Source organism: Carcharodon carcharias, chromosome 9, assembly GCF_017639515.1.
Source record: "Carcharodon carcharias isolate sCarCar2 chromosome 9, sCarCar2.pri, whole genome shotgun sequence".
Classification (NCBI taxonomy): Eukaryota; Metazoa; Chordata; class Chondrichthyes; order Lamniformes; family Lamnidae; genus Carcharodon; species Carcharodon carcharias.
The window spans coordinates 155,853,564-155,880,087 of NC_054475.1; the positions used below are offsets into that span (position 1 = coordinate 155,853,564).

A 26,524-nucleotide genomic window follows, 5' to 3' on the forward strand; every position below is an offset into this window, starting at 1 on the left:
AGCTGGAGGGGAAATTTGACAGAGGTATTTCAAATCATGAGGGGTCTAGACAGAGTAGATAGGGAGAAACTGTTTCTATTGTTAGAAGGATTGAGAACCAGAGGGCACAGATTTAAGGCAATTGGCAACAGAAGTATGACAACATGAGGAAAAGCTTTTTCACACAGCGCGTGTTTAGGATCTGATTACATTCCCTGAGAGTATGGTGGAGGCAAGATCAATAGAGGCTTTCAAAAGGGAATTGGATTATTATCTGAAAGGAGGACAAAAATTGCCAGTCTAAGGGGAAAAGGCAGGGGAGTGGCACCAGGCAAATTGCTCCTTCAGAGGGCCAGCACAGAAACGATAGGCCAAATGGCTTCTGTGATTCTATATTTGGCCAATCATCGTCGGCGGTCGCTTGGAGTTGAGGATGACATCTGGTCAGGCTTGGTGAAACTTCAGATGACTGAGGAGCCCAATTCTGGATCCACATGTTTTTCCACAGTGGGGGCACGTTGTTGCGCAGGGGAGTGGAAATTGCAGCCCTGGGTTGGCTTCCTTCTTCTTCCTCTGCCACCGCTGTTCCACCTCACTATTGAGTCACTGAGCCTCGAAGTGGTTTGTGCCTTGGAGGACCAGGTGGTGCCATGCTGAGAGATGGGCAGCATTCTCCTCCCAGTCAGTGGTGTTAATGCCTCTGTGCTTTAGGGCAACCCTGAGTGTATCTTGATACCTTTTCCTTTGGCCAACCTTTTGAGTGTTGGCCAACGGAGAGCTGTGAGAAGAGACCTTGCCGAGGGAAGTGGTTTTCGGGCATCTGGATGCAATGGCCCTTCCATTGGAGTTGGTTCTGTAGGAGCAGGGCTTCACTGCTGGTAATTGCAGCTTCATGGAGGACGCTCGCGGTAGTCCAGTGGTCCTTGCATTTGATTCCCCAGGATTTGACACAAACACCGCTGGCAGAAGCACTTAAGGCACTTAATGTGGCGTCGGCTGACAGTCCATGTTTTGCTGCAGGAAAGAAGGGAGGTCAACACAACGGCCTTATAAACCAGAGTCCTTGTTGGCTTCCAAAGGTCCCTGCTGTCAAAGACACCTTGGTGCAACTTGAAGGCATAGTTGACTCAGAGATAAAAACAAAAAACTGCAGATGCTGGAAATCCAAAACAAAAACAGAATTACCTGGAAAAACTCAGCAGGTCTGGCAGCATCGGCGGAGAAGAACAAAGTTGACGTTTTGAGTCCTCATGACCCTTCAAAAGAACTAAGTAACAATAGGAGAGGGGTGAAATATAAGTTGGTTTAAGGTGGGGGGGGGGGGTTGAGAGAAGGGGGGATGTGGTTGTTGACTCAGTGTTGGTCTTCCTTATCGATGGTAGTCGCTTGGACGAGGTGGCTGCTGAGATAAGGGAAGTGCTGCACACACTCCAGAGCCACCCCATCTATGTGGATGGTGCGGAAACTGCTCAACTGACCCAGGGAAGGTTGGTGAAGGGCCTTTGTCTTGGCGATGTTTAAGGACAGGCCAAGCCTCTTATATGAGGTGTTGAAGAGGTCAAGTGTCCTTTGCATGTCCTGTACAGAGCTAGTCATCAAGCAGCAGTCATCCCCAAACTGAAGGTGATGGATGTCCATGGTGGTGAGTTTTGTGTTTGCCCAGAAGCGACCGGCAAACAGCACAGAGACAATGGGCCAAATGGCCTCCTGCTGTGATTTTATGTCTGGCCAATATTTATCCCTCAATCAACATCACTAAAGCAGGTTATCTAGTAATTGTCAGGTTGCTGTTTGTGAGAGCTTGCTATGGACAAATTGGCTGTTGCATTTCACACATCAAACAGTGACTGCACTTTACAAGCACTTCATTGCACGTCCTGTGGTGGTGAAAGGCGCTAGAGAAATGAAAGTCTTTTCTTTCTCAATGCATCCATGTCACTCGCCTCATCCATGTGCTCGCCAAGGTCGGTATTCAGACCCTCGTCAAGTTTTTACCCGAATTCCTCGTTTGATTTTCATGAGTGATTGTGTCACACTTGTGCCTCAGGCCACAGCCAGAACTACGATGCCCAGAATGCTTTCCGGAGAGTGGGTTGCGCAACTCACTGGCGTACATTCCCCTTTCGAGATCCCTTGTGCCTGCCCACTCCCACCAACCTCCCTCCCTGACGCGGTGCGGGAGCTGCCCTATCGAGGCTGAGCCTGAGCGCCCAGCTCCGCCCGCTGCCCAGGAAGCTGTGGACTGATGTTAATGTACTCGGCACGATTCAAGAGAGACACAGAATTATCAGCAGCTGCTCGCTCAGCATAACAAGCCGTGGAATGAACTTGTCTGAGACTTGAGGAGGGCAGTGTGGCGATATCCCGTTACTCTTCTTCAAAGTGGATTTTAAGCCTGAGCGAACATTGCAAGATGCTGCTGGTCTCTCAGCGAGTTGAAGCCCCTCGCATGGAGCAGCACATCTCGGTATGTAGAATCCCAACTTGGTGGTGGTGGTGGTGGTGGTTTGGGGGGGTGGGGGGGGGGGAGGTTAAAAAAAATCTTCCGCACGGGCTTTTCTGCTGGTGAGGTCGACCCAAAGATTGAGGGAAAGGGATATTGAGTGAGAGGAAAAAGCCTGATTTTCAGCAGGTCTTAGAATCCTCCGAAGACCTAGAAGGAGCTGTAAGGCTAGGCAAAAAGAAAAGCCCTCGTACAAAAACACTGCTGCGGCGTGAATAAACAGAATTAACTCAGAATAAGGGAGTTTGTCGTTTGTAAATCGGGACGATTTTTTTTTTAAAAAAAGCAGTGAAATCTCAATAGGTTTGGCCGGCATCAGCCCCCGGGGGGCACTCGCTCCAGTGACATTCACTAAATATTGCGAAAGATGTGTGTGTGTGTGTGTATATATATATATATATATTTCCTGTTTTTGTCTATTGTTGTCCATCTCGACGTCTGGCACCTTGTAGTTTATCTGTGTAATTAATAATCTGTTAGCAGCTTCCGATTCAACAGAGGCAGAGTGGGGGAAGGAGCTGGATCTTGATTTATCCTGGATTAGGATTGACTGCACAGGGATTAAAGAGGATTTTTTATTTTTGAAACTAGCAATAAACTCTCTTCTATAAACATTGTTTTTGTGTTACCCTTGCTCGCTCGCTCTCCCTGGAGCTGGTAATTGGCAAGTGCTTGTTTGTGGATGTGTATTTGCCAGGGATCTCTTTAAATGTGGATGAGTTTGAAGGAACCAGTAACAGACCCCTCTTTGTCTCTCGTTATCAGTGGGGTATCATCACTTGTCTGAAGCGGGGAGGTTACCTGGGACAGCCAGTCCTGAAAATGATTTAAATGTCTTTTTAAAGGAATGGGGCTTCTAGTTATTTTAAATTTCCTGGCGCTCTCTCTCTCTCTCTCACACACACACTGGAAAGGATGTCTTTTTGTTGTCGATCTGCAGGGGCGTTTTGTCGTTTATTGTTGTGTAATCTGGATTTTTTTTTGGAAAGCAAAATGTGCATTTTTTGTTGTTTCAAAATGGTAAAATAATCTTTGGTTGTGAATTGAGAACACGACGAGGTGGTTGATTGGTTCTGAGGGATCATTACCCAAGGTTAACACGGGATTAACTTCAGTTTGATTTCCAACCTACAGATAATTTCCACACAAGAAAATAATTGTTGCAGATGTTTTAAACAGGGACCAGTGTCAGTTAACCACTGTTGCACATCGGTTCTTAATTGTAACATTTTAGCACGGATTTTTTTTCAACAACAAAATGAGGAAGATCTGAAATGATGGGGGGGGGGGGTGTGGTGCTGAACGGGACAAACGGGTTCATGTTTAAATGTTCAGAAACTTATGGATTGGGAGCAGAGAAAGCGACGGAAAATCGCCCTCTTGTCTGGGATAAGCGGCATTTGTAAGCGGCTGGTGGCGGGGCTAATGGTGTCAATGCGGGGCCGAGTTTATGGTAATTAAGTTTGTACATAGACTGCACGCTGGTGGATGGGGGAGCCGCGGAATATTGAGTCGCGGATTGAAGTTGGAGAACTGATCACTTTTACTTATTCATTCAGCCATGTGACGGCGGTTTTTTTTAACTTGTTTCCGTGCATGAGGCAATGCCCTTGAATATACGTCACATTTACTGCTCTCTCCCAGGAAACCACGCGGAATATGAAGTCAAACCTGAAGGGGGCCCAAAAATAACAATAGAAAGCTGAGGCAGTGTTTAAAAACATGTTTCACACCCCCGCCCCCCCCCCCCAGCTCCTTATATTCATGGATGCTGATTTGTTTTAAGACATTAAGTCTGGACTAAAAGTGTGCGGTCCCCTCTTTGATCTTTGTAAGGAACTAATTGCACTTAAAAAAATGATTTATAATCATTTGGAAGCCGATTTGTCGAACAAACCTATCCTGAGATGTAAAGAGGGGGGCTGTGAAACTGTGCTGAAATTGACAAGTACATCACTACTGCAGAACTGAATATGCTGATATTTCATATAACCCTCCGTTTATTGTCCCATGGGCAGTAAATGTGTTTTTTTCAAAGTGAGCAGGCTTTTGCATTAAACCAATGACCGAGACCGAGCAAGGCATCTGGAGTGTTGTGAAATGTAGGCAGGTCTATCAAACACAGGGAGGAAAGGTGGGTGGGGTGGGATTGTTATGGGTTTGTACTTTAGAGAGAGCAAGGGATGAGTCGCTCTCGCCCTCTCCCTGTTCCAGCTCCTGTATCGCACTGGCTTAAATGAAGCAGCTGACCCGCTAACTGCAGCATATGGGGCCCGACGTGGAGAGGAGACTTAAATGGCCTTGAACCTGGCTGGGCAGCTGCTCTCTGCCAATAGAAGACGCATCTGAAGTCCCGAGAAGGGTGGGAGCAGGCAGGGTGCGAACGAATATTTACTACACGCATGGGAATATGGAGCCTGGCTCTTGGAAATGTGCGGGGGAAGGAACGGTAGACTGAACACAACTCCAATTTAGGAAGCATGACTTTTTATTTTTTTTTAAAATCTAATGTTTTCCTGCTGACGTGCGTGGCAGAGCTGTGTGGGTGGGAAACGTCACTGATCTTCCAAAGGCATTAGGCGGAAGTGTGTCTCCACTGTTGCTTAGCTAAAGTCAATAAATAGACTGTTTTGCAGTGTCAATATTTCCTCTTGTTTGTGTCACTCCTTGATTTTTCCCCCCATTACATTAGATCCTCGCTCTTGGCTCTGATATGAACGGACTCTTTTTATTATTGACAAAATATCAACCACGCTTTTAACTGATTCGACCTCCTTGCGTGGGCCAGTGCTAATTGTAACACGACACCCAATCTAAGGAAAGTAGTTTGTGAAGTTTCATAAACGGATTGTTGTGTTTTAAACAGTAGCGAGAATGTGTGCCATCTGTGTAGTTAAAGAAACATTCTTATGTGGGGCGATCCAATGTGTTGTTTTCGCTCCTCCTGTCTTCCGTGTTGTAGAGTTTTGCACTCGGCTCTCGCCTGTTATGTAGCCAAGTGCAGCAGGGAACAATCTTCTTTGCTCCACACGAGTGACTCCAGATCCTGTGTTACTGTTTCTTGCTTCGCTTTTATTCTGCCTCTTAAAAGACTTACCTATGGGGAAGTACCAGATTTCGGTTGATATGCCCTTGTGCAGCACCTTGGCATGTAAAAAGACGCTGTATAAATACACCACACACAGGGGCATGCAGCAAGCAAGTAGGATCATCGCCACAGCTCTGACAGGGCACGATCCCAGTAGAGTGGCCAAACTCCGCAGGTCTGCACTCGCATCAGTGACACTGCTTGGAATTGGTCTCTAGGGGACATTTACAATTCACTAAACTACGCTCGCCTCCACAACGCCAAACACGTTGAATAGGGTGTACATTGTTGGTTATGGATGTAATGCATATTAAGTACATCTATAGATGGATGTGAGCCTTGGTATCACTCACCTGAATGAGAGGTTGTAGTTCTGCTCCAGAGACATGAACAGGTAGTCCGGCTGACACTCCAGTACTGCACTGTCTGAGGGACAATTGTTTCCATGGGACATTAAACCGAGGCCCCTCAGGTGGATGTAAAAGATCCCATGGCACTGTTTCAGTGAAGACCCTGGGAGTTCTGGTGTCTCAAACAACATCACTGAAAACATTACCTGATCATTATTACTCTGCTGTGTGTGGCACCTTTTGCTGTGTGCAAATCCGGCTGCTGTGTTTCCTACATTATAACTGTCTACACTTCAGAAGAACTTCAGGGGCTTTGAGACATCATGAGGATGTGAAAGGCACTATATAAAATAAAACCTTAATTTTACTGATTGAGCAGTAACCAAAGAGCTTTTATAATTTAAAAAAAAATTCTGGCAAGCACTTTCATTATGCAACTGCAGCTAACTGGACTCTGCCATGGGTACCACAAAATGCTAAAAGGACCCATCCCACTCCATCAGCAAGGTAACTCATTAGCACTTGTTGCTTTAATAAGCAGCCTGGCAGTTTGGAAAAAGGTTTCAGGTGGAATGTCCAGAGGTGCTAGAACTGGAATGGTACAGCTGAGTCATGAATATGTGAATCATGGCTGCTTGTGTATGCTATATTTTTGTATTCTGGGTGCCCTAACTAGATATAGAATATTTCCTCCGGTCCCCATGTAGGCATCAGACAGTAATGTGATGCCAACTAGCTAATGTCCTGCCTTGGGAGCAAGTTGCTACTTGAAGAGTGGCTGAGATTAAATTTAGTTGGTGTAGAAACTAAATTAGATGTGACATGTAAAAAGGGATATTTGTCGCAAAGTCCAAGGTATTTCATACACGTCTAGACAGATAAGAGATTACAGTACTGCTGTTAATGTCATGTAGTTGTTTATAGGCCTGCGAAAGTCATTTGTTTTTCTGGAAATTGAATCAAGAATGTTTTCATTTCGAGGGTTGGATGCGTCCCATCAGTATGTTGAGCTACTGAACTTTAAAACTGATATTCAAACATTCTGAAAATGGTGATAAGAAAAATGTCAGGAAATCATTTCAAGCCAGCTGTAAAACAGATTCAAATGAGACCACATAAAAGAGTAAAGCATGCCTTGTATAGAGATTTTCCTCAGTGTCATAGTTACAAAGTGGGTAGAGTGGAACGTTTTAATTTTGTTTACGCTGCTTATTGTGTGGACTTGGTGCCACATTTGTTTCAATTGGCTTGTCCCTTTAACAATGAAGGGAAAGCCAGCATCCAAGTGACACATGTGTAGTCTGTTTTGTTTTGCACCAATACTTATACCGACTTTGCACTGACCAAACCTAGGGGCATAAATGTCAGTCACTAATCAACTCAGATGGAACTTCTTTATCCGGAGTGTGGTTCGAATGAAGAACTCACTGCTACTTGGAGTGATTGAGGCAAATTGCATTTAAAAGGAAGCTAGGTAAGTACATGGTGGTTGGGGGGAGGGGGGGAATAGAAAGCTATGTTGTTGGGGTTAAAGGAAAAGAGGTGGAGCCTAAGGTTCGCCAAACTTAATTCCTGGGATGGAGGGATTGTCCTATGAGGAAAGATTGAATAGCCCGGGCCTTTATATTCTAGAGTTTAGAAGAATGAGAGGTGATCTTGTTCAAACATACAAAATTCTTACAGGGCTTGACAGGATAGATGCAAGAAGGATGTTTTTGCTGGCTGAGGGGGGTCGGTGGTCTGAACCAGGGGACACAGTATCAGAATAAGGGGCAGGCCATTTAAGACTGAGATGAGGAGGAATTTCTTCACTCAGAGCGGTGAATCTTTGGAATTCTCTTCCCCCAGAGAGCTGTGGAGGCTCAGATGTTGAGTATGTTCAAGACTGAGATCGATAGATTTCTACATAATAACAACATCAAGGGGATAGGGCAAGAAAATGGTGTTGAAGTCGAAAATCGGCCATGATCGCATTGAATGGCATGGAGGGCTCGAAGGGCTGAATGGCCTGCTCCTCCTATGATGTTCATAATCACCGCCATGGAACCGGTCAACCTACTGAACTCTTGCAGCTAACTCCTTTCACTGGCAATGTGTCCACCAAATCTGTACTGAGCACAACCTGCCCACTTAAATAAGCCCTGTATCCGTACGATTTGTTACTGCCTAGAATGACACCAAGTGTCATTCCAGTCGTCCGCATCGTGTCAGATGTGCGTCCGGATCCAGATCACAGTCTTTGTGTACTTCAGTGTCTGCAGTCAACATCAACAAATATTCATCAGGCCTTTTTATTTGGAATCTGAGAGGAGGGAGGATTGAAATGGATCAGACACAAAAATAATAATAGTCGCCCATTTGTCTTGTTTAACTATTACCATTTAAGTTAAATGGTAATTCTTTTAAGTTTGAATGAATAATCGTGTTTGATGGGTATAATTATAAGATAGCTTGATCTGAGCAGAAAGGATAGGTGTTTCCAGGGACACATACAATGCAGGGAGCACTCGTAGACAAAGCCATATGTCACTTGCTAGGAAGAGAAATGATCGATGAACAGGGACTGGTTACTATGGATCACCATAATAAACCAGTCCCTCTGTCACTCAAAGGTAACCTTGGTAACACCGCTCCAGTGCGGGCTTTTTTTTTGTTAAATAGCAGAGTCGCAAACTAATGCATTTTGCCAGGCACAGAGCGATTGTTTGATGCTTCTGACTTCGAACACCAGCTTTCAGTCAATCACTTAAGGACAGGACAAATCTACGTGGGTCTGGAAGGTTATTTCTGGCTCCCAAGATCGAAAGTTGAATTTGCAAACCTTTGACCCAATGTTTCACTCCGGTGCTATTAAAGGTCAGACTAGCATCCATGTTGCTCTGCAGGAAGGTGCATTGGCTTCGGGAGAAACTTCTGACATTCTAACTCATTTTAACTCTGGCTCCCGTTTGGCAATCTGCAGTGTGCTCGATCGCTGATCGCGTGGAATCTTGCTTTGCAGTGAACTTGGTCCCAATCGAACAGCCGCTTTTTTTTTCACGCATTGTGCCAGGAAGATAATTTGTATCTTTTGTAAACGATAGTATCCGAGTTACATGAATGAAATCCACAGGACAACATAGGCAAGCCGGCTACACTGATGTGGGTTCAAGAATCCTCTCAAAACCGATCATACATGTTTTGGAAAAAAAAAAATCTGAAAAATACATTTTTAAAGAAAATCCGTTATCAGTGAATTTCCCCTCGCTATTTGTCATAACATTGAGGCAAATTAATGACTAAAGCAATGTGCTAATCAAGACTTCGTCTGCATTTAAGCATTAAGGTGACGAGATTGTTAATGTCATTTAACAAAAATCTTATTTTAACCATTCCTGACAGAGGGAAAGAAATTTCCTTTTTTTTAAAAAAAAGTTGTCTTTTTGAAATTAAAGGGAAAATGAGATTATTTCTGGTGATTGTTGGGGGTTTTGAAAATGTGTACACACTCCCTATTACACATATTTCTAGGTCAAACACTTGCTATACTTATCTTGAACCTATTACCCCTGCCATATCTCTATTAACAGGCTGCTAATTGAATTACAGCCACACGCTCGCTTGTGTTCAGGGTACCAGCTAGTTTTCCTTGAAGATAATTAGTTGAGAGCAAAATCTTGAAAGTTTGGCCGATTAACTAACAGGAGATGTCACGTTGGAACGATGTACCACGTGCCAAAGGTTAAGCAAGGATTTTCTTTGTCCTGGACGAAGGATGTAGCACGGCGTGCCTTCTTCAAATCCGTGCCTTAAAACCGAACATGTTGGGCATGCAGAGCAGGTCTATCCGCATCTGAGTGAATCCAGGTCAACATTTAAGGCGCAGGTCCTTGGTCAGAACATTTTGGGGTTTTCTCTTCTCGGCTCCGATGTTTTGTAGAATTGCCTCCCCCCCAAAAAAATTAGATTTGTTTCCTCGAAGCAATTTAGAGATCCCTTTTCAGTCCAGTTTTTACCCAGCCTTGCTGATGAAACGTCATCCCAAGAATCAGGATTTAATCAGTTAAGAGCATTGCCTTTTTTTGTGGGGAGGGGAAGGAGGGCTCCTGCTTGTGTTTTTATTGGTCACAATAGTCGTAAAAAGGTGCGAGTTGACCTGGATTGCCTGCAGTTCATGGCATGAGATATTCACAGGACGAATGCAGCAGCTGTGCCGAGTACAATTTCATCTGTACCTGCATCAGTGCTTAATCTAAAGCAAGTCTCTCCGGTATGACTGTTGGCTGTGTGCTGTCTGCATAAGGAAAAACAATCAATGGTCAGAAATTAAGTTACCTGATGAACTTGTCACTAAGACTCGGGGCAGTCTCTTTTTCAATCTTGCCCTTTCACAGAAGATGTGTTTTGTTTTTTGGCTGGCCAGGAGTTCAATCAGTCAACAATATCCATTTTAAAAATTAAAAAAAACACACAGAACAGCTGGGACTATTTTGATGAAAGTTCTCGAATTTCCCAGATTCCATGGTATGATTGGTTGGGAAGGAACAGGGAATGTTGGCGCGCTGCAATTTATCTGACCAACTAAACATTTTTACTCTCTCTTCCTGCCTCTCTGCCTTCCAAGATCGTATAAAAGCGGTGGAAAAGGGTAGAGGTCTAAATTGAAAATTCACCTGTTCCAGTTGATTTATGGATTATGCACAGCCGTCTGATTTCAGTTAGAGAGAAAAATTGGCTTAATGAAAATCTGCCCAACAGAAGTTTTTCATTTATCTGCCTCTCTAATGTTTGTGGTAACAAAGAAGGACTTGGATATCAAAATCTAACCTAACAATTTGGGAGTGTATACAGCAGGCTAATAGTCACTTGTTCCATGTCTTTTAGTTAACAGGACTACAGCAGCGAGAGCAGCATAAGGTTCCAATAAATCCAAATTGCCATTCCACATTGTTTGTTTCTCCAGCTGCAAAAAGCCCATTTACTGCCGCTTGATATGTCCCTGTAGTATCTCTGTAGTTTCCTCCCACTTTACTGTCACATGTGGCCCAGTCTGGCACAGGGAGGAGGAGGGGGAGATATGTTTAAATGTTGTTATGAACGTATTGCTATGTTTTTTTCACGTAGGAGCTCTTTTTAATGACTGGATTTCCAAATTCAAATCGAAACTAGCGCTCATTACTAAAGTGAAAAATGTCAGAGCATTTAAAATGTACTATTAAAGACCTGAACGAGGACGATAGATTCCCCTCTCTGAGTCCATCATTTTAGCATTGGTTGATTTTAGAAAAAAAAACGACCTTGATTTTTTTTTGAAACAAAGTGAAGGGATCCTCAAAGGCAGGAGTTTTGAATTACATTCTGCAAACCCTCCTTCCAAATTGGAAATGGGTACAAAGAGATCAGATGTCAAGGATGCAGATAATCTGCTAAATCTTTTAAAGGTCAATTTATTTGAAGCAATTTGCAAGCAGGTTACAACCAAGCTCGTGTAAGCCCCTAGTTGGATGGAACTGACCGATTTGCGGTTCGGAGTTAAACTGTTGTGAAAATAAAGCGGGTGCATCCCAACTCCCGATCTGTTGTGTTTAAAGAATCTACAGGTCCCTCTCTTCAGACCCCATTGCCAGATTCTCTTCCACTGTCGAATCTCATTTTACAAATTAAATTGAACAAAGACATCAGATCCCTTTTCTTACAGAAGGGGAGGGGAAGGGAGTGGAGTGGGTGGATGGGTGGGGGGGGGGGGGGGGGGGCGGGGGGGGTGGGGGGGATAGTAAATTGCTAGCCATGTGGAGAGGCGGAGCTTTAGCTGACCCTCAACAATCATCTTTGAGGCAGCATTCGTCAGAGCCCCCAGCGCACAACAGATCTGGGCATCTTCATTGTATCTGCTGATCTTATTCTGCAATTGGAGGAAGAGAGAAAAAGGACCCTTTACCACCCCGCTCTCCGGAAATGCGTGGAGCAGGGATGTTATAAGCGTTAGCTGAGGAAGTCCGTAAGGCAAGTGCTGCACAAATGCAGCTACGAGTTGCAATGAGCAGCTGTGTGGCCTCTCCACCTGCTGAAGGAGCTCCAAGTCCTGAAGGATTTGTGCTATCTGTGCCCTTCTGTTAGGCTAACAAGTATCACATCTGCCATAAATCGTTCAAGGTTTAAACTGGGCAGCGAAGAATTCTAGCAATTCGACCAAACAATAAGGATGGAGTAGGGTCCTGCACTAAATACATTCAACATGATCCTCTGGGTTAAAATGGAGTGAATATTAAATGTAGCCAAACAAAGCCGTGGATGGCATTTAGCTGCCTTGGCTAATGTCAGCTTCAAGCTGATTGTCAGTAAAAAGAGGACAGAAGATGCTGATATGTATTAAGTGGATGATAGATGGGAGGATGGGCTCGCTTCCTATCACGAGGATAAATTAAAAAAAAAGATGCACCGAAGACAACTTACGGCTGTTTGTTCTGTGTCATTTTCACTGTCAGTTTCTGCCTTTCCCCAAGAAGGCTGTCTAATGGGATCTTTTCGTGCAAATTACAGGCTGTGCTGACCTACTTCGGTCCTGTCCCCGCAGGCTGTTGCAGGCTGCAAGAGTGCATAGTGTGGAAATAAACAATCAGAAAAGAGGATTGGGCTGTTGCTGTTTGATACACTACCTTTTAATTAGAAAGCACGGCTCCTTAGAAACGTTATGCTGATAAATATTGAATGCGACGAAAACATCAGAGTATTTAATTGGAGTTGCTGTATTTCTACTCCGACCGCTCATGTTGGCTCAACATTGTTAACTTAACTGGAAAATCGGAGGATCCAATTAGTCCTAAAGTAATGCCTCTGAATTTGAGGATTGTGAGTAATCTGCCTCTATACTCGGGTCTGTAGGAAGTACAGTCCATTTACCACTGAACTACATTTGTGAAATTATCCTTGGTTCCCTCCTCCAAACGTGGAAATCAATCTAGAACAAAGGCCAATTCATTTAGATGATAAGCTTCAAGCACTGCAGCATTTTAACGCTGTCACGTATATCTTTTTTCATTCAAGTGACTTAAGTTACGAAACGCTTGGCACACGCACAAGATCGTTGTTAAGATCATTTATACAGTTGCAATGTTTCGTGGAGCTGCTGCCTTTTGCTTATTTTGAAATGTAAATTGGTTCTCAGTACTGGAAGGCTGATTGAAGTGTGGGAAATATCAGCCAGGTCTGACAATAGCTTTTGTTATGAAGGCGGTGTGGAGTTGACAGAAGCTGGATCTACCAAAGCTTGTAACAATTTGGCAAATTTGCATAAAAAACAATTAAGACAAATTTGTGTCGCTGCCGTGGGCCTCCACCATCACTGAGATTTGCATTGGTTCCTTGGGTTAATTAGGCGAATTGGTTTGGCAAATCTGGAGGAAAATTAGCTCAGCAAACTCGAGGAATTTCAAGCATTCACTCGGTTAACTTTTAGCTTCCATTCTGCCGTCTGAAGCCTTTGTGGAAGCGACTTTTGTCCTTTTTCATATTACCTAGTGCTTTCCTGTGACCTCCTGTATTTCATCAGCCAGGCTGCCGACAGGCTAATGTGTTGGACGCGTAACTGTTTCAGAACTATTCAAAAACTAAACACCTCTCTTTGAGTCACACAAAACTGGTCGCTGTTTAGCCGAGTGGCAACATTTTATATTAGACCTATCAAGATGAGGGATCTCCTTTCCTCTAACGTTAAGCTGCTCTTGGCTTCTCCTTTTGCAGGGACAAGAACCGCACTATTTTATTACATCTTTGTTAATGAATGAAGAGAATTGGCATTTACTGTGAGGTTTTATTAAACAGACAGAATGCAAAATGATCCAGCTGTGATACATGTTTGTCACATGTTTGTGGCCTTCTGTCACTTTCCAGAGTATTTACCCTAGTCCGGCCATTATCACATTCTGCTTTCCACTCTTAATGTCACCATTAGCACCTCCTTTAGCCAGTACCACTACTATTAACAACCCTTTGACCTTTTATTTATGATATCTTTTGCAATCTCTCCTTTGCCGCCACCTGGCCTTCGATCTAGCTTCATCTGTTTCACCACCGCCCCCGCCCCCCCCCCCCCCCACTCCATTAAACGGTATATATTTCACCACATTTCTACTTCCCTTTAGTTCTGAAGAAGAGTCGTACGGACTGGAAACGTTAACTCTGTCTTTCTCTCCCCAGAGGTTGTCAGACCTGCTGAGTTTTTCCAGCATTTTTTGTTTTTGTTTTAGATTTCTGGGATCCGCACTATTTTGCCTTTATCTTAGTGAAACGTGTTTGTTTCCTTTACCTCTACACCTGGACCTTCCTTGAAACTATAAAATGCTCAACGCTGAGCCCACTTTTGAATTAGATTTTACCCTATGCCATCGCCAGTCCTGTAGACTCAGGTTATTTTTATTTAATTACATGTATTATGCTTTATGGAAAGAGAGAGAGAGAGAACTGGTTTGCCAGTTGCATTCAGCCCCAGTGTCAGTGAATCTGTTTCTGCAATGTAGTTTGGTAGATTCGTGTGATCCATCAGCCCCCGCCTTTCACAGATACTTTCAAAAACGGTTAAAGTCAGTGCGGCAGGTGCTCCTTTAAAGGGAGGAAACGAAAATATTGTTTTATTTAGCAGCTCTTAATTTTATATACTTAGCCGAGTCTGGCAGAGATTCAGGTTTTGTGTGTATCTTTTTTGTGTGTGACAAAACTGGTATTCTGTCTTCAAGCCAACCTTGCACAAACTGTGCTCTCTTTGTAAACTGAAACAAAGCTGAACGCCGTTATTGTTTTCTCTGCTTCACTCCTCTGTGATGTAGTGGCTGCAATAAAAGTGCCTTTGTTTCCTGATCCAGCATCTTTCAGTAACCAGCTCATTTTTAAATGCCTTGTTTCACACTCGGCTCATTTTCTTTCGTCCCTGCATTGCCATGCAGTCTTTTAAGGTGGGGCGGGGGCGAGGGATTGTGGGTTTAATTGGAAAATACTTATATCTGTTTGGTTATCAGTATAAAACAATATATCATTTACTAATCAGAGAAATAAGCTGTGTTGTTTTGCTGCTTTTAGTATCTTGATCGTGGTCATTTCAGCGTGGATACAATTGCAATGGTCAGGACCAGACATTAAACCCCTTGGGTGCTGTTTAAAAAAAAACCTCACATAGCACTATCTGACAATGAGCAGGCGAGTTCTGCCCGTTTCGCGACCAATATTTATCCCTCAACTAGCAGCACTAAACGTATCATCCAGCCACTTATTTCGTTGGTGTTTGTGGGGCCTTGCTCTGTGCACATTGGCTGTAATTTGTCCAAAATTCCAACAGTGACTACTACGCTTAACATTTGGGGATGTCCTAAGATTGTGAAAGTTATTACGTAAATGCAGACTTAGCTGTCATCTCTCTCTAACTGAAGTATCACTGAGGTTTGGGACTTCCCGCGAGGAATCTCCCCATCATTTAGCTTGAAAGTACACTTCCTAATATCCAACCCATTTTAGGGGCTCATGCTTTCAGAGCCAGCAGTCTCTGCATTCTACTTTTCTACTGCACTTCCAGGGTAATGGAATCCTTGGGCTGCCCATCTGAGACATTGCAAGTCAAAGTCCTCATTTATAGACCGTATTCCAGGCTCAGCAATCAAATTTGGGAAGACCGGTTTAACAGTGTTACCCAATGTCAGCTTCAATGGATACATTTATTCTATAAATCTATTTTTACATGTTCTGCATGTGTGCACAATAGCAAATATTACACCTGTTTCTGTTAACAGGTGACAAAGACCAATCGAATTTCTATTAATATATCGCCTCTTAGGATGTCCCAAAATGCAGCACAACCATTTTGAACTTGTGTCATCACTGTGTAATGTAGGAAACATGGCAACCAATTTGAACATAGGTCCAAAAGACTGCACTGTGATCATGACCAATCTTTAAGTGCCGTGGGATCTTTTAGATCCATCGAGCGGATATGTGGGACCTCTGTTTAACATCATGTTTGCACGATACCTCAGACCAGTGCAGCACTTGCTCAGCAAGGCACTGAGGTGCCAGCCTAAAATATCTGCTCAAACCCCTGGTGTGGTACTTGAACCCACAACCTTCTGACTCGAGGTGAAAGTGCCACTACTGACAAGCTGAGGTCTGTGGTAATTCAGGTCGTGAGTCAGCTGATACTGACTGTGAGATCTGCCCCTTCTTGGCTACAATTGCTGAGCACTCCAAATCTTGTCAATTTGAGAAAAATAAAATTTGAATTTTGCCACAACACAATTCTTCTGCATCTCCTGTTACGTATATTCTAACTAATCAAATTAGGCTCTTTCCTACGGTTGGAATGGCATCTATTTATTTATAACATTAATGTCACAAAATAGATTTAAAATCCCAGCAATGTTACTAAATAAATATTTTAAAACTTTTTTTTTATAAAAATATGTTCAATGTTATAAGGTGAGGGGTTCAGTTCCTGTGGGGGAGGGAATGGGCTAAACTAAAGCTAACTTTCCCATTATAATCCCAGATCAATGCCTTATGGAAAATTTGGGAATTCTGACGTTGGTGAAGGGAGGAATATACAAAATTCAATTGATTCTTAATTCAGTGATGCTCAGTTCAAATGATCTGATTTCTGTTGCTGTTTGCATTGCGTCATTAAAATAATTGAATGATCAGTGCAAACAAGGCTTGGAATGACCAGGAGTACACTACAATATTGACTACCTTTTTTTTAAAGCAAAGCAAAACAGAAAAGTACTGTTATCATGTAATCGAGAATTGTTATTAGATGTGGCAGTCTTTTCTGTTTATGCTTTGTGTCTGGATGTCAAGTGTTTGAATGTCCCTCGGTGAATAAATCCTTGCTAAGTGCTGCCGTTTCAGTATGAAACTTGGGCAACAGATTCTTATTAGCATTGCCATGGCTGAAGTCTTATCGCATTCTAGACTGAAGGTCATGGTAATGTGTTCCAGCAAATATGCAATTGTTATAATACCAATATAAACTGGATGATTCAGTCATAGTACTGGGGTTTACTCAGGTGGGCTAGAGCTTGTACCGTGTAAATAGTTAAACAGCTTTGACTTTTTATACCCAGCGTAAGATACAAGAATCAGCTTAGTATCTGATTTGTCTCTGTCTCTCTTTCTTTGTCTCTCTCTTTTACCAGTGCTTTTTTTTTAGTAGTCCTGAGAATTTTCCCCTCCTGCTAAGTTGTAAAGATGCATTCCAACTGGCATTTATTTCTCTTGGATCGTAGGTGTCCAGACAGTAACTCTGTTTCCAGTGTTAAATCTGGTGTTTTTCTGTTCCTGCAGCAGTAAGGTGGGTTTGTAATTAAGAAGTGGGTCCACACTACTGTTGTTGGGGTGAATTATATTTGACAGCGTAACACAACAGTGTAAAAAATACCTTCAGTATTCTCCATTTACCCTACCTCATCCTAATGTTGAGATTAAGGCTCTTTGCATAGCATTCTGTTTCAGCTTCCATTTCCCTGAACCCCCAAACAATGGGACCTATTTTCACCTCCAGCACCTGTGTGATAATCTGGCATAGTGAATGGCCTACACAACGTAGAACCTGCTTGATTCTCATGCCACTGAAATACAGAATACACAAAGTTGATGGGAAGGGAAAGACCAGCAGGTCTATCAAGCCTGTTCAATACTGTGATGGATGGAAGGTCTTCCTTCCTACTCCAAGCTCCACCCCACAGCCAAGCAATCTCCTGGGAAAGGCAAAAATAGGGGAAAGCTCTTGGTCCTAAGACCTAAATCAATACAGTGAAAATCGGACAAGTTCTACAAGGAGGAGGGAGTGAGAATTTTCCTGCAGATTCACACCCAAGTGGTGAAGGTTTAAATTTACCCCATTTTCTTCCTCAGTCTGTCCTTCCTCCTCCAATGAATTATATTTTCAAAATGCCAAACTCGGTGCCATCCAATCACTACTGCCTGCTTTATCCAATTTGTATTATGAGCCTTTGGACTTCATCTATGTCTTGCAATGCTAAATGAGGAAAGCACAGCGAGCAGTTGTTTATCTTTGAAGCCTTCCTGCTAACCCACTAGTCCATGTGAATGGTCTGACACCTGTGGTTTAAAATGACTAAGCGTTAATGAAGTTCATTCAAAACACAAAAATCACTAGCTGTTTAACTAACGTGCCCTCAGCATTAATGACTGCTGGTTCAGAAGCTGTTGTTTGACCAGCATTGCTTGTAAAGGTATAACATTGCTGTTGGTAAATGATTCGATTGGAGAACAACACAGAGCTACAGATTGAAGTTCATGTAAAACTACTAGAGACTGGAGGGAGTTAAAGGAACTGAAGTAGATTCATCATTGTTTACCTTTTCCCAGCAAAATGATGTAACCAATGTGTAGAACTCCAACTGAATGGATGTCTTGCAGCCAAATCCTTCTTTTGTTAAAGATGTCTGGGCATATTAAAGCATGCTTTGGCTATTCCTAGACATTCCATCAATCTTAATATTAAAACATATTTTGATGTTTCTGACATGGTAAAAGTTCAGACTAGACGTCTAATTCTTCATTTTTCTGCCACTAATTCACACACTAAAGTGGTTCTTCCAAACTTGTATTTTACCTGAAGAGTAGCAGTGAAAGCCTTTGGGCTCAATGCTGAAAAAGTTGTGCACAGGTCCAATTTTGGTTGAAACAGGGCAGATTAACCTTTTTGAGTACTGACCTGTCTTTTGAAACTTGCACATTTGTTAACTGCTAAAAATGACTTTCCTCATGAATTCAGATCGGGTCCCCACCCCCAAACCCTGCTCCTTGGTGCGATGGATCCCCTGCAAACTGTAAGAATCTGCATTCTCAGGAAACCAAAGCTACATTCCAATGTTGGGTTATCAGTGAAAATAGAGGCACCAAATTAATACAAACTAATTCTTAACTGTAGAAATTGCGAGGGGCAAGAATTTCATCATCCAATATATCCTCTTAAAAAGGCCAGTTTTATAAACAAAAACAGACTTCCCAGCAGAGCATCAGAACTTGAAATGAAAAGGGTCTGTCTGTGAGTGAACAGGTCCTGATTTATTTAGGGAGGACTCTCAAATTTATTTTGACAAGACTTGGCTGTGATTCACTGTTGCCTCTTCAAATGCCAGTGACTATGACTGTTGTTGGGAGGAGATGATGTCATGCCAACAACATGTTGCGCATATACATTATGTGCTTCTAATTGCCTTTTTTGCTGAAACTAGTGTCTCTGAGGGGATAGACAGAAACAAACAAGGGCACAAAACTTTCAAAACCCAGTGAGGTCATTTTTTTTTAAAATAGCCACCATCGAAAAGAAAGAGCTTGCATTTATATAGCGCCTCTCCTGGTCTCAGGGCATCCCAAAATGGTTTACAGCCAATGAAGTGCATTTGAAGTGTAGTCGTTGTATTGTAGGACATGCAGCAGCCAAATTGCACACGATGTGATCCCACCACAAACAACAATGTGATAAAGACCAGATAATGTCTCTTTTTAGTGACATTGGTTGAAGGATAAACATTGGCTTGTACAAGTGATAACTCTTCTGCTCTTCTTCAAAATAGTGACCTGCAACTTTTATGCCCAGCTGAGAGGGCAGAAGGAGCCTCATTTTAATGTCCTATCTGAAAGATGAAGTTTCTAAACAAAATCCTGCAGAGGAGCTAATTTTCTTGTCCAGACACATGCCCACCTCCTACTCTACCTTAATCCTGTTGATTTGGTTTGCTACTCCCTTTTAATCTGATAATTGACTGACTGTTTCAAGTAGTGACTATAGACTAAAAAATTAAAGATGGGGGAGAATACCATCTAGGTTTACATAGGAATGGGAGTGTAGGCCATTTGGCCCCTCAAGCCTGTGCCACTATTCAATTTTATCATGGCTGATCTGTATCTTAACTTCATTCCCTCGCCTTGATGCCATAGTCCTTAATACCCTTGCCTAACAAATACCTATCAATCTCAGCATTGAAGTTTTTCAATTGCCTTGGCTGTTTGGGGAAGAGCGTTCTAGATTTTTCATTTGTCACTTCAGTCCCTTTTGCAGTTTAATTTTATAGGTGTGAATTGGATAGTTTTGATGTTGATTCAAGAGTCACAAAAGGCACATGAGATCTGAATTAAGATGGTCAGAAATGTCTGTTTGAATTGTCTGCTGAGATGATGGGCTCAGTGTTCGATTCCTTCTCACGTTCAGCTCTTCGAATCCTGTATGTTATGGCCAGGGCGCAACTTGGCTGTCATTTGTTGCAGGAAACCAGTGGATATCAACGTACATTTATCTGTTTGACAAATCAGGTGGTTGTTTCCTGCTATTGGCTTTTAAAAAAAAATCTGACCGTTGCAGCTTCAATTTCTTACGGTAAGTTGAGTCTTGTGCGTGTTGAGTTTTCGAGTTTTGTTTATGGTGTTTTTTAAAGCTGCAGATATTTGAATGACGGGGAGATTTTCAAATAGGGCGTTGATTAGTAACAAGACCGTTTGGGACAGGTGTATGCACTTATGACTATTACTGCTTTCATTTACTATAAGTTAAACTGTATATTTTTCACCAGCTCCTCCTGTGTTTGAAAACTTTTGCTTTCAACTATGAGGTGAGGAAAAAAACTGCAAAATCATCTTGTTTTTAATTGTTGTCTGCAGGTGACTACCATGGTTCAGAGAGTAGCAATCCTACCTCTTGAGTCAAAAGATTGTGGGTTTGAGTCTTACTCCAGAGCTTTGGATGCCTAATCTAGACTGACACTCCAGTGCAGTACTGAGGACATGCTGCACTGCCTTTCAGATAAGGTGTGAAAATAATGTGGCTTGTGCTCTCTCAGGTGGACATCAAAATGGTACCATGTGATCTGTCCAAACACTGCGGTGTTCTCCCTGGTCAATATTCATCATCAACTTACTTATCTAGCCCCTTTAACATAAAACATCCTAAAACGCTTCACAAGAGCGATATGAAGCAAAAATATGAGTTTGAGTCCCATAAGGAGATACTGGGCCATATTTTGAAATGCCGTGGAGGTAGCTGGGTCAGCAATTTCCTATCTGCAGCTGGTGTGCCAATTTGCCAGTATATTCCTGCCTATGAGCCAGTTTGGGGGTGGGGGAGGTGGGGTGGTTGGGTGGGAGGGGTGGAATGGCTACCCACCTGCAAGCTACGGGTAGCCAACTGGGCATCAGAAAGGGCCTTAACTCAACATGGAATTCAACAATTTCAGGCCGTGAACTCTGTCCCCTCACATTGTTTCCTTTTCTTTGCATTTTTTTCCTCCTTTTGTTTTCAGGCAGCAGCATACCTGCTGTAAGCACATCCGTGTCTTTGTTTCTTGCCCCATCACTATTTCCTTTGGCCCTGTAAGACTAACTCTTCTGTCATTCAAAGTCTCCTGCCACAGGCCTTCCATTCTCCTTGTCCCACCCACCCCCTTGTTCAATATCTATTACATCTATAACTTTTCCCACCTCTAACATAATCTTTCTGATGCAAGGTCATTGACCTGAAACATTAACTCTGCTTCCCTCCCCACAGATGCTGCCTGACCTGCCGAATATTTCCAGCATTTTCTCCCTTATGACAGATTTGCAGCATGCTGCTTTCCTAGCGAGAGCCACTCTGCCTGCCAATGCCGGCTGGAATGCAGTTCCTTCAGCTGAGGCCGAATCAGGGACCAGCGACCCCCATGGCAACAGCTGAGAGATGGCTACAGCTGCAGCTACAGGTTGCCCTGTGGAAGGGTCCTGTCTCCATGGTTACAGTCTGGTAGCCATGGCCACTTTTCACTTCACCTTCTGAAAAGTCTTCAGAGGGCATCTCCTCCTTGAGGCACCCTGCCTCTCCTACAGACATCAGCAGCTCCCACCTCCTGACAATGGGGCTGCTGATCTCTCTCTCTCTCTCTCTCTCTGTGCCGGATGGCCTCCTTAATGAGATGCTGAGTGTGCTTCCTGGCCACTGGTTGGCCAGTTCATCAAATATCTTGTTGGGCATCAGGCGCCAATGTGATGTAAAGTCAAGACCTGGAAATGCATCCAACATCGGGGTCCCGATCCCAGAATAAAAATCCAGCTCTTTAGGTCAGACGATCAAAAACTTCATCAAAGAGAGAAGTTTGAAGGAGTGTCTTAATGGAGGAACGTGAGGCAGAGTGGGGCAGGGAGGGTATTCCAGAACTTGGGGCCTGGCAACTGAAGGCACAGTCACCAATATATCAAACAGACAGTCTAGCCATTATCTTACTCTTGGTTGTGGGACTCTGCTCTATGCAAATGTTGTGTTTCCTATGTTACAACAGGGCCTACGCATCAAAAAAAATTCATTGCCTGCGAAGCCTCAGGTTGTGAAAGTTGCTGTACAAGTGCAAGTTCTTAATGGAAAAAATTGACCATTTTGAAAATGCAAAGTTTGTCAATGCAGTGTTGATATTAAAATCAGATATGGGGAACTTTTTTTTAAACAAGGATCACAGCTAGGCCATTCCTTCTGTTTGGGGAGGCTTAGGACATACAACAAATGTCAGAATTGGGTGTAGCTGGAAAAGATTCTGCAATTGTGCAGTGAGTTGGAGTGGTGAAGTAATCACAAAAGCCAGCACAGTGGAGAGGAAGCAGCTATCGAGACACGCGTGGCATCTTCCTTCCTGTTCCCAGAAACTGGAGACATTGGCCTGTGTCATTTCAGCTAACTGCAGGCTTTGTTTTTCTCGCGAAGGCCAGCTCATAAGACTTTCTGTAGGCTGTGATTTTTACAGTAAAATGGTTGAGGTTTGTCATTCTTTTGAACCTGGAGTGAAAAATTACAGGTATTTGCCAGGCAACTCAGACGATCACTTTCCAGCAAGTGTTTGTGTTAGAACCAAAGGAAACCTTATTCATTAAAGAGACTGGATTTCATTTTTTTTAGTCTCTGATTGAAATGAAGTGTATGGAATCTCCCCACTTGCCCTTATTGCCACAGGACTGTGTGGTTTTGCTCTCAAGGACCTTTTCATTTCTGTTTTCTTTAAATGAAACCTGCGCAATTCAGTTGGGGATTTCACCAACCTCATTTCTTTTTTCCATCGCATGCGAGAATCAAAACTTTTCTTTCCAGTTCAGTTACAAACAAGAGAAAACCAAACAACTGTTGCTTCTGGTGATCTCGAGGCTGAACTTTAGAAGGACCTGCATGTCATGGGGCAAACTCGTCACATATTTAGCATTTTATAACACTGTCACTGGTAGCAGCCAAAGGTTCACAGGGTGGCTGAATGAACAGGGAGGTGTTACCGTGACAGCATTATGCACCCATACTGCTGGACTGAAGACAGGGTTTTATTTTGTATTTAATTTTGTAAGCAAGAGCGTTATTATAATGGGGAATCTCAGATCGGCAAATTCCTGGAAGAACTTGCCCTGGGAATACTGATGTCATTAAGCTGCTGGAGTAAGTTTATTCTGTGACAGATGGCCTATGTGTTGTAAGTGAAACTTATAGCATGGTTTTCTTTATTTCTAGGAGTCTCTTTGATTGAACAAGGGCCAGTGATTTGCTGCTATTCATATCCAATTAGAAGACTTGCATTTTCACTCCTTATCCAAAATTGGTCAGAAAATCACATGACATGCTGGAGAGATTTACAGAATGCAATGCCAAGTCCTAACAATGACTGGGATCTCTATGTCAAAGGTCCACATTTAATAAAAGTTTAATAACATTTTTAAAATAAACTTTTACACCTTTCACCCCAGTGTCTTCAGCCATCTGGGCCCTTAGCTCAGGAATTCCTTCCCTAATCCTCTACACCTTTCTCTCCCCCTTTTAAACTTTAGGGGAGACGGTGGCATAGAGGTAATATCAATGGCCTAGCAATCCAGATGTCCAGGCTAATGTTCTGGGCACACGGATGGAATTTAAATGCAATTAATAAAATCTGGAGTTGAAAGCTCATCTCTCATTGATTGTCATAAAAACCCATCTATTGTCCTTACACGTGACCTGGCCTACACGTGACTCCAGACCCACAGCAATGTTTCCCTGAAATGGTCTAGCAGGCCACTCAGTTCAAGGGCAGTTAAGGATGGACAACAAATGCTGGCCTTGCCAGCAACGCCCACATATATATATTTTTTAAAGCTACTGCTTAAATCCTATCACCGTGATCAAGCATTTGGTGACTTGCCCTAGTATCACCTTCTTTGGCTCGGTGTCAATTTTTGTCTGAATTACCCTCCATAGCATCCTGGGGCAGTTCACGATGTTAAAGGTGCTATACACATGTTGTTATATGTTCGTTATTATTAAAAATTTAGAAAACATGCTTGGCAGGCACTTTTCAACAAACAAGAACAGAAAATGCTGGAAATACTCAGCAGCTCTGACAGCATCCGACTATTTCCATCATTTTCTGTTTTTATTTCCAATTTTCCAACATCTGCAGTATTTGGCTTTTGGATTAGATTCCTTACAGTTCAGTACGAGGGTGACTTAAACTGCTTGGCCCTTAATTAAAACATAATAATGCCCACAAAAATATCTTGCAAAATCTAATTTCAGGGGCTCAACAGTGGCGTTTATCAACAACAACTTGTATTTATTTAGTGCCTTTAACATAAAACGTCCCAGGATGCTTCTCTGAAACATTATCAAACAAAATGTGACACTGAGCCACAAAAGGAGGTATCAATATCTTGGTTAATGTTTAAGGAGCATCTTATAGGAAGAAGGAGAGTCGGAACGGTTTAAGGAGGGGATTCCAGGGTTTCCAGGCAGACGAAGGCATAGCCAACAATGGTGGAGCAATTAAAATCGGGGATGCTCGAGGTCAGAATTGGAGGAGCGCAGATACCTTGGAGGGTTGCAAGATTGGAGGAGATTACAGAGATTCGTGTAAGATGAATAAGTTTTTTTTTGTAATAGTTGGATTTTTAAAACATGATTAAAGATATGAAAATGAACCAAATGACAACACTTGAGCTTTCAACCTCAGTTTGGTGTAGTATAACTCTTAGGGGTAGAAAGCTGTTTTGGGCAGCGAGCTGTATTGTATGTGAAATGTTTCACTTCTTGAAGTGAAGTAATACTTGAAATGTTTGAGATCAAAGACAGTTTGTGAGAAATAGATCTGGAGCAAAGTCTCCTGATGGAACTGTGTAGGAGTAACAAAATTTAAAGCTATGATTATTATAAATAACTGACATGAAACTTCTAAGTTATGTAACATGTTTAATGTTGTTGTTTATTTACAAATGGCACCTTCTGCCACACATCGAGTACCTGTGTGGATATTCTGGTTGTAATATTGTTTTTTTCACCCCTGACACCAGAAGGTGCCGTTACCCCTCCTTTCTAAAGTGAATAATCTGGGAAGAATTGAATTGTTGGGGTGAACTCGTGCTTTGCAACGATACCATAAACCCTACAGCTGTGACTACTGAGACTTTCCAGAAAATTCTGAGATCATAAAATAAATCTATTTGCTTTGCTTTGTGAGCTACTGTTCTGTGGAAATTTCTTTTCGCAGCACAGTTAATATACACCAGTGAGCAAAGCCCGATGTTACTGCACCACACTGGAGAAAGTGGGGGGGCGCGGTCGGTCCTAGAGAGAAATGCATTTATGTAGTGCCTGTCGTGACCTTGGGATCACCCAAGCACAAAATGCTTTACAGCCAATGGAAGGACTTTTTGAAGTGTTGTCACAGCTGTAATGTAGGAAATGTGGCAAACAATTTGCGTGCAGCATGGTCCCACAAGCAGCAACGAGATAATGACCAGATACACTCTCTTTGTGGTGTTGGTTGAAGGATTAATATTAGCCAAGATATTGTGAAAACTCGTCTTCTTTGAATGGTGGCCTGGGATCTTTTAAATCCAGATGAGAGGGCAGATGTTTAACATCTCATCCATAACCAGATATCACTGCTGGGAATATTAACCAATGAACTATTAATGAGGTGGAATGACAGTGCGCAGTCTAATGTGTTAAAGGAGGTGTTAATCTATTTAAAATAAATGGGTTAATGCCTCCCATTTAAATCAGCAACCAGATAAGAGGTACGAACATGTTACGTATTTGCCCACTTATCGTAACAACAGTAATTTCTAGATTTATACTTCCCTGTCTTAGATTATTTCTTAAGTGACCCAAAATCAAGAATTCCTCTGGAATTAAGTTACTGCTTCTTCACCAGGAATAATCGATGCCCTTGTGATATCAGCTCAGAAACGTTTGATCTTTTCATCACTGGTTCTCAGGAGGGAAAAAAAAAACTACAGAGGAGCAATCTGGGTTCAATGTTTGCAATCGGTGTGGACATCCTGGGTAAAGCCCTCTTGAGTTGTGCTGCTGCTGTTTTATGTCAGTAGGGTATCTCTGTGGCAGAACCCCTCCCTCCACCCACCCCACACGTGTGCAAACAACTACAGCTTTCTCAGCTTAAAACAAGAAAAGGTGGTGGTGACAACTGGTAAGATGGGTAACCACAGCCTGCATGATTTTGTAAGGGATGTGGTGGGTGGAATGGTAATGGGATGGGATGTGGTCTCAACTGCAATGTGCATTTGGTTTTCATCTGAACTGGCATCTCCATGAAGTGAATCACAGTAGCTGGCCTCTTTTTATAGAGCATA

At 42.7% G+C, this 26,524-nt stretch overlaps 1 protein-coding gene across 2 annotated transcripts in view; it reads left to right on the top strand.

The window, feature by feature from the left end:
- Window positions 1–2,126: 2,126 nt before the first annotated feature.
- LOC121282580 (mastermind-like protein 2) overlaps window positions 2,127–26,524 on the top strand; it is a 105,333-nt gene continuing 80,935 nt past the window's right edge. The window contains exon 1 of one of the 2 annotated variants that reach the window (XM_041196328.1): window positions 2,127–2,446. In XM_041196328.1, coding sequence (XP_041052262.1) covers window positions 2,393–2,446 — 54 coding nt within the window. In that variant the 5' untranslated portion in view covers window positions 2,127–2,392. Of the gene's footprint in view, window positions 2,447–3,847; window positions 3,936–26,524 lie in introns of those variants that run through there. The other variant, XM_041196329.1, reaches the window with a different exon arrangement.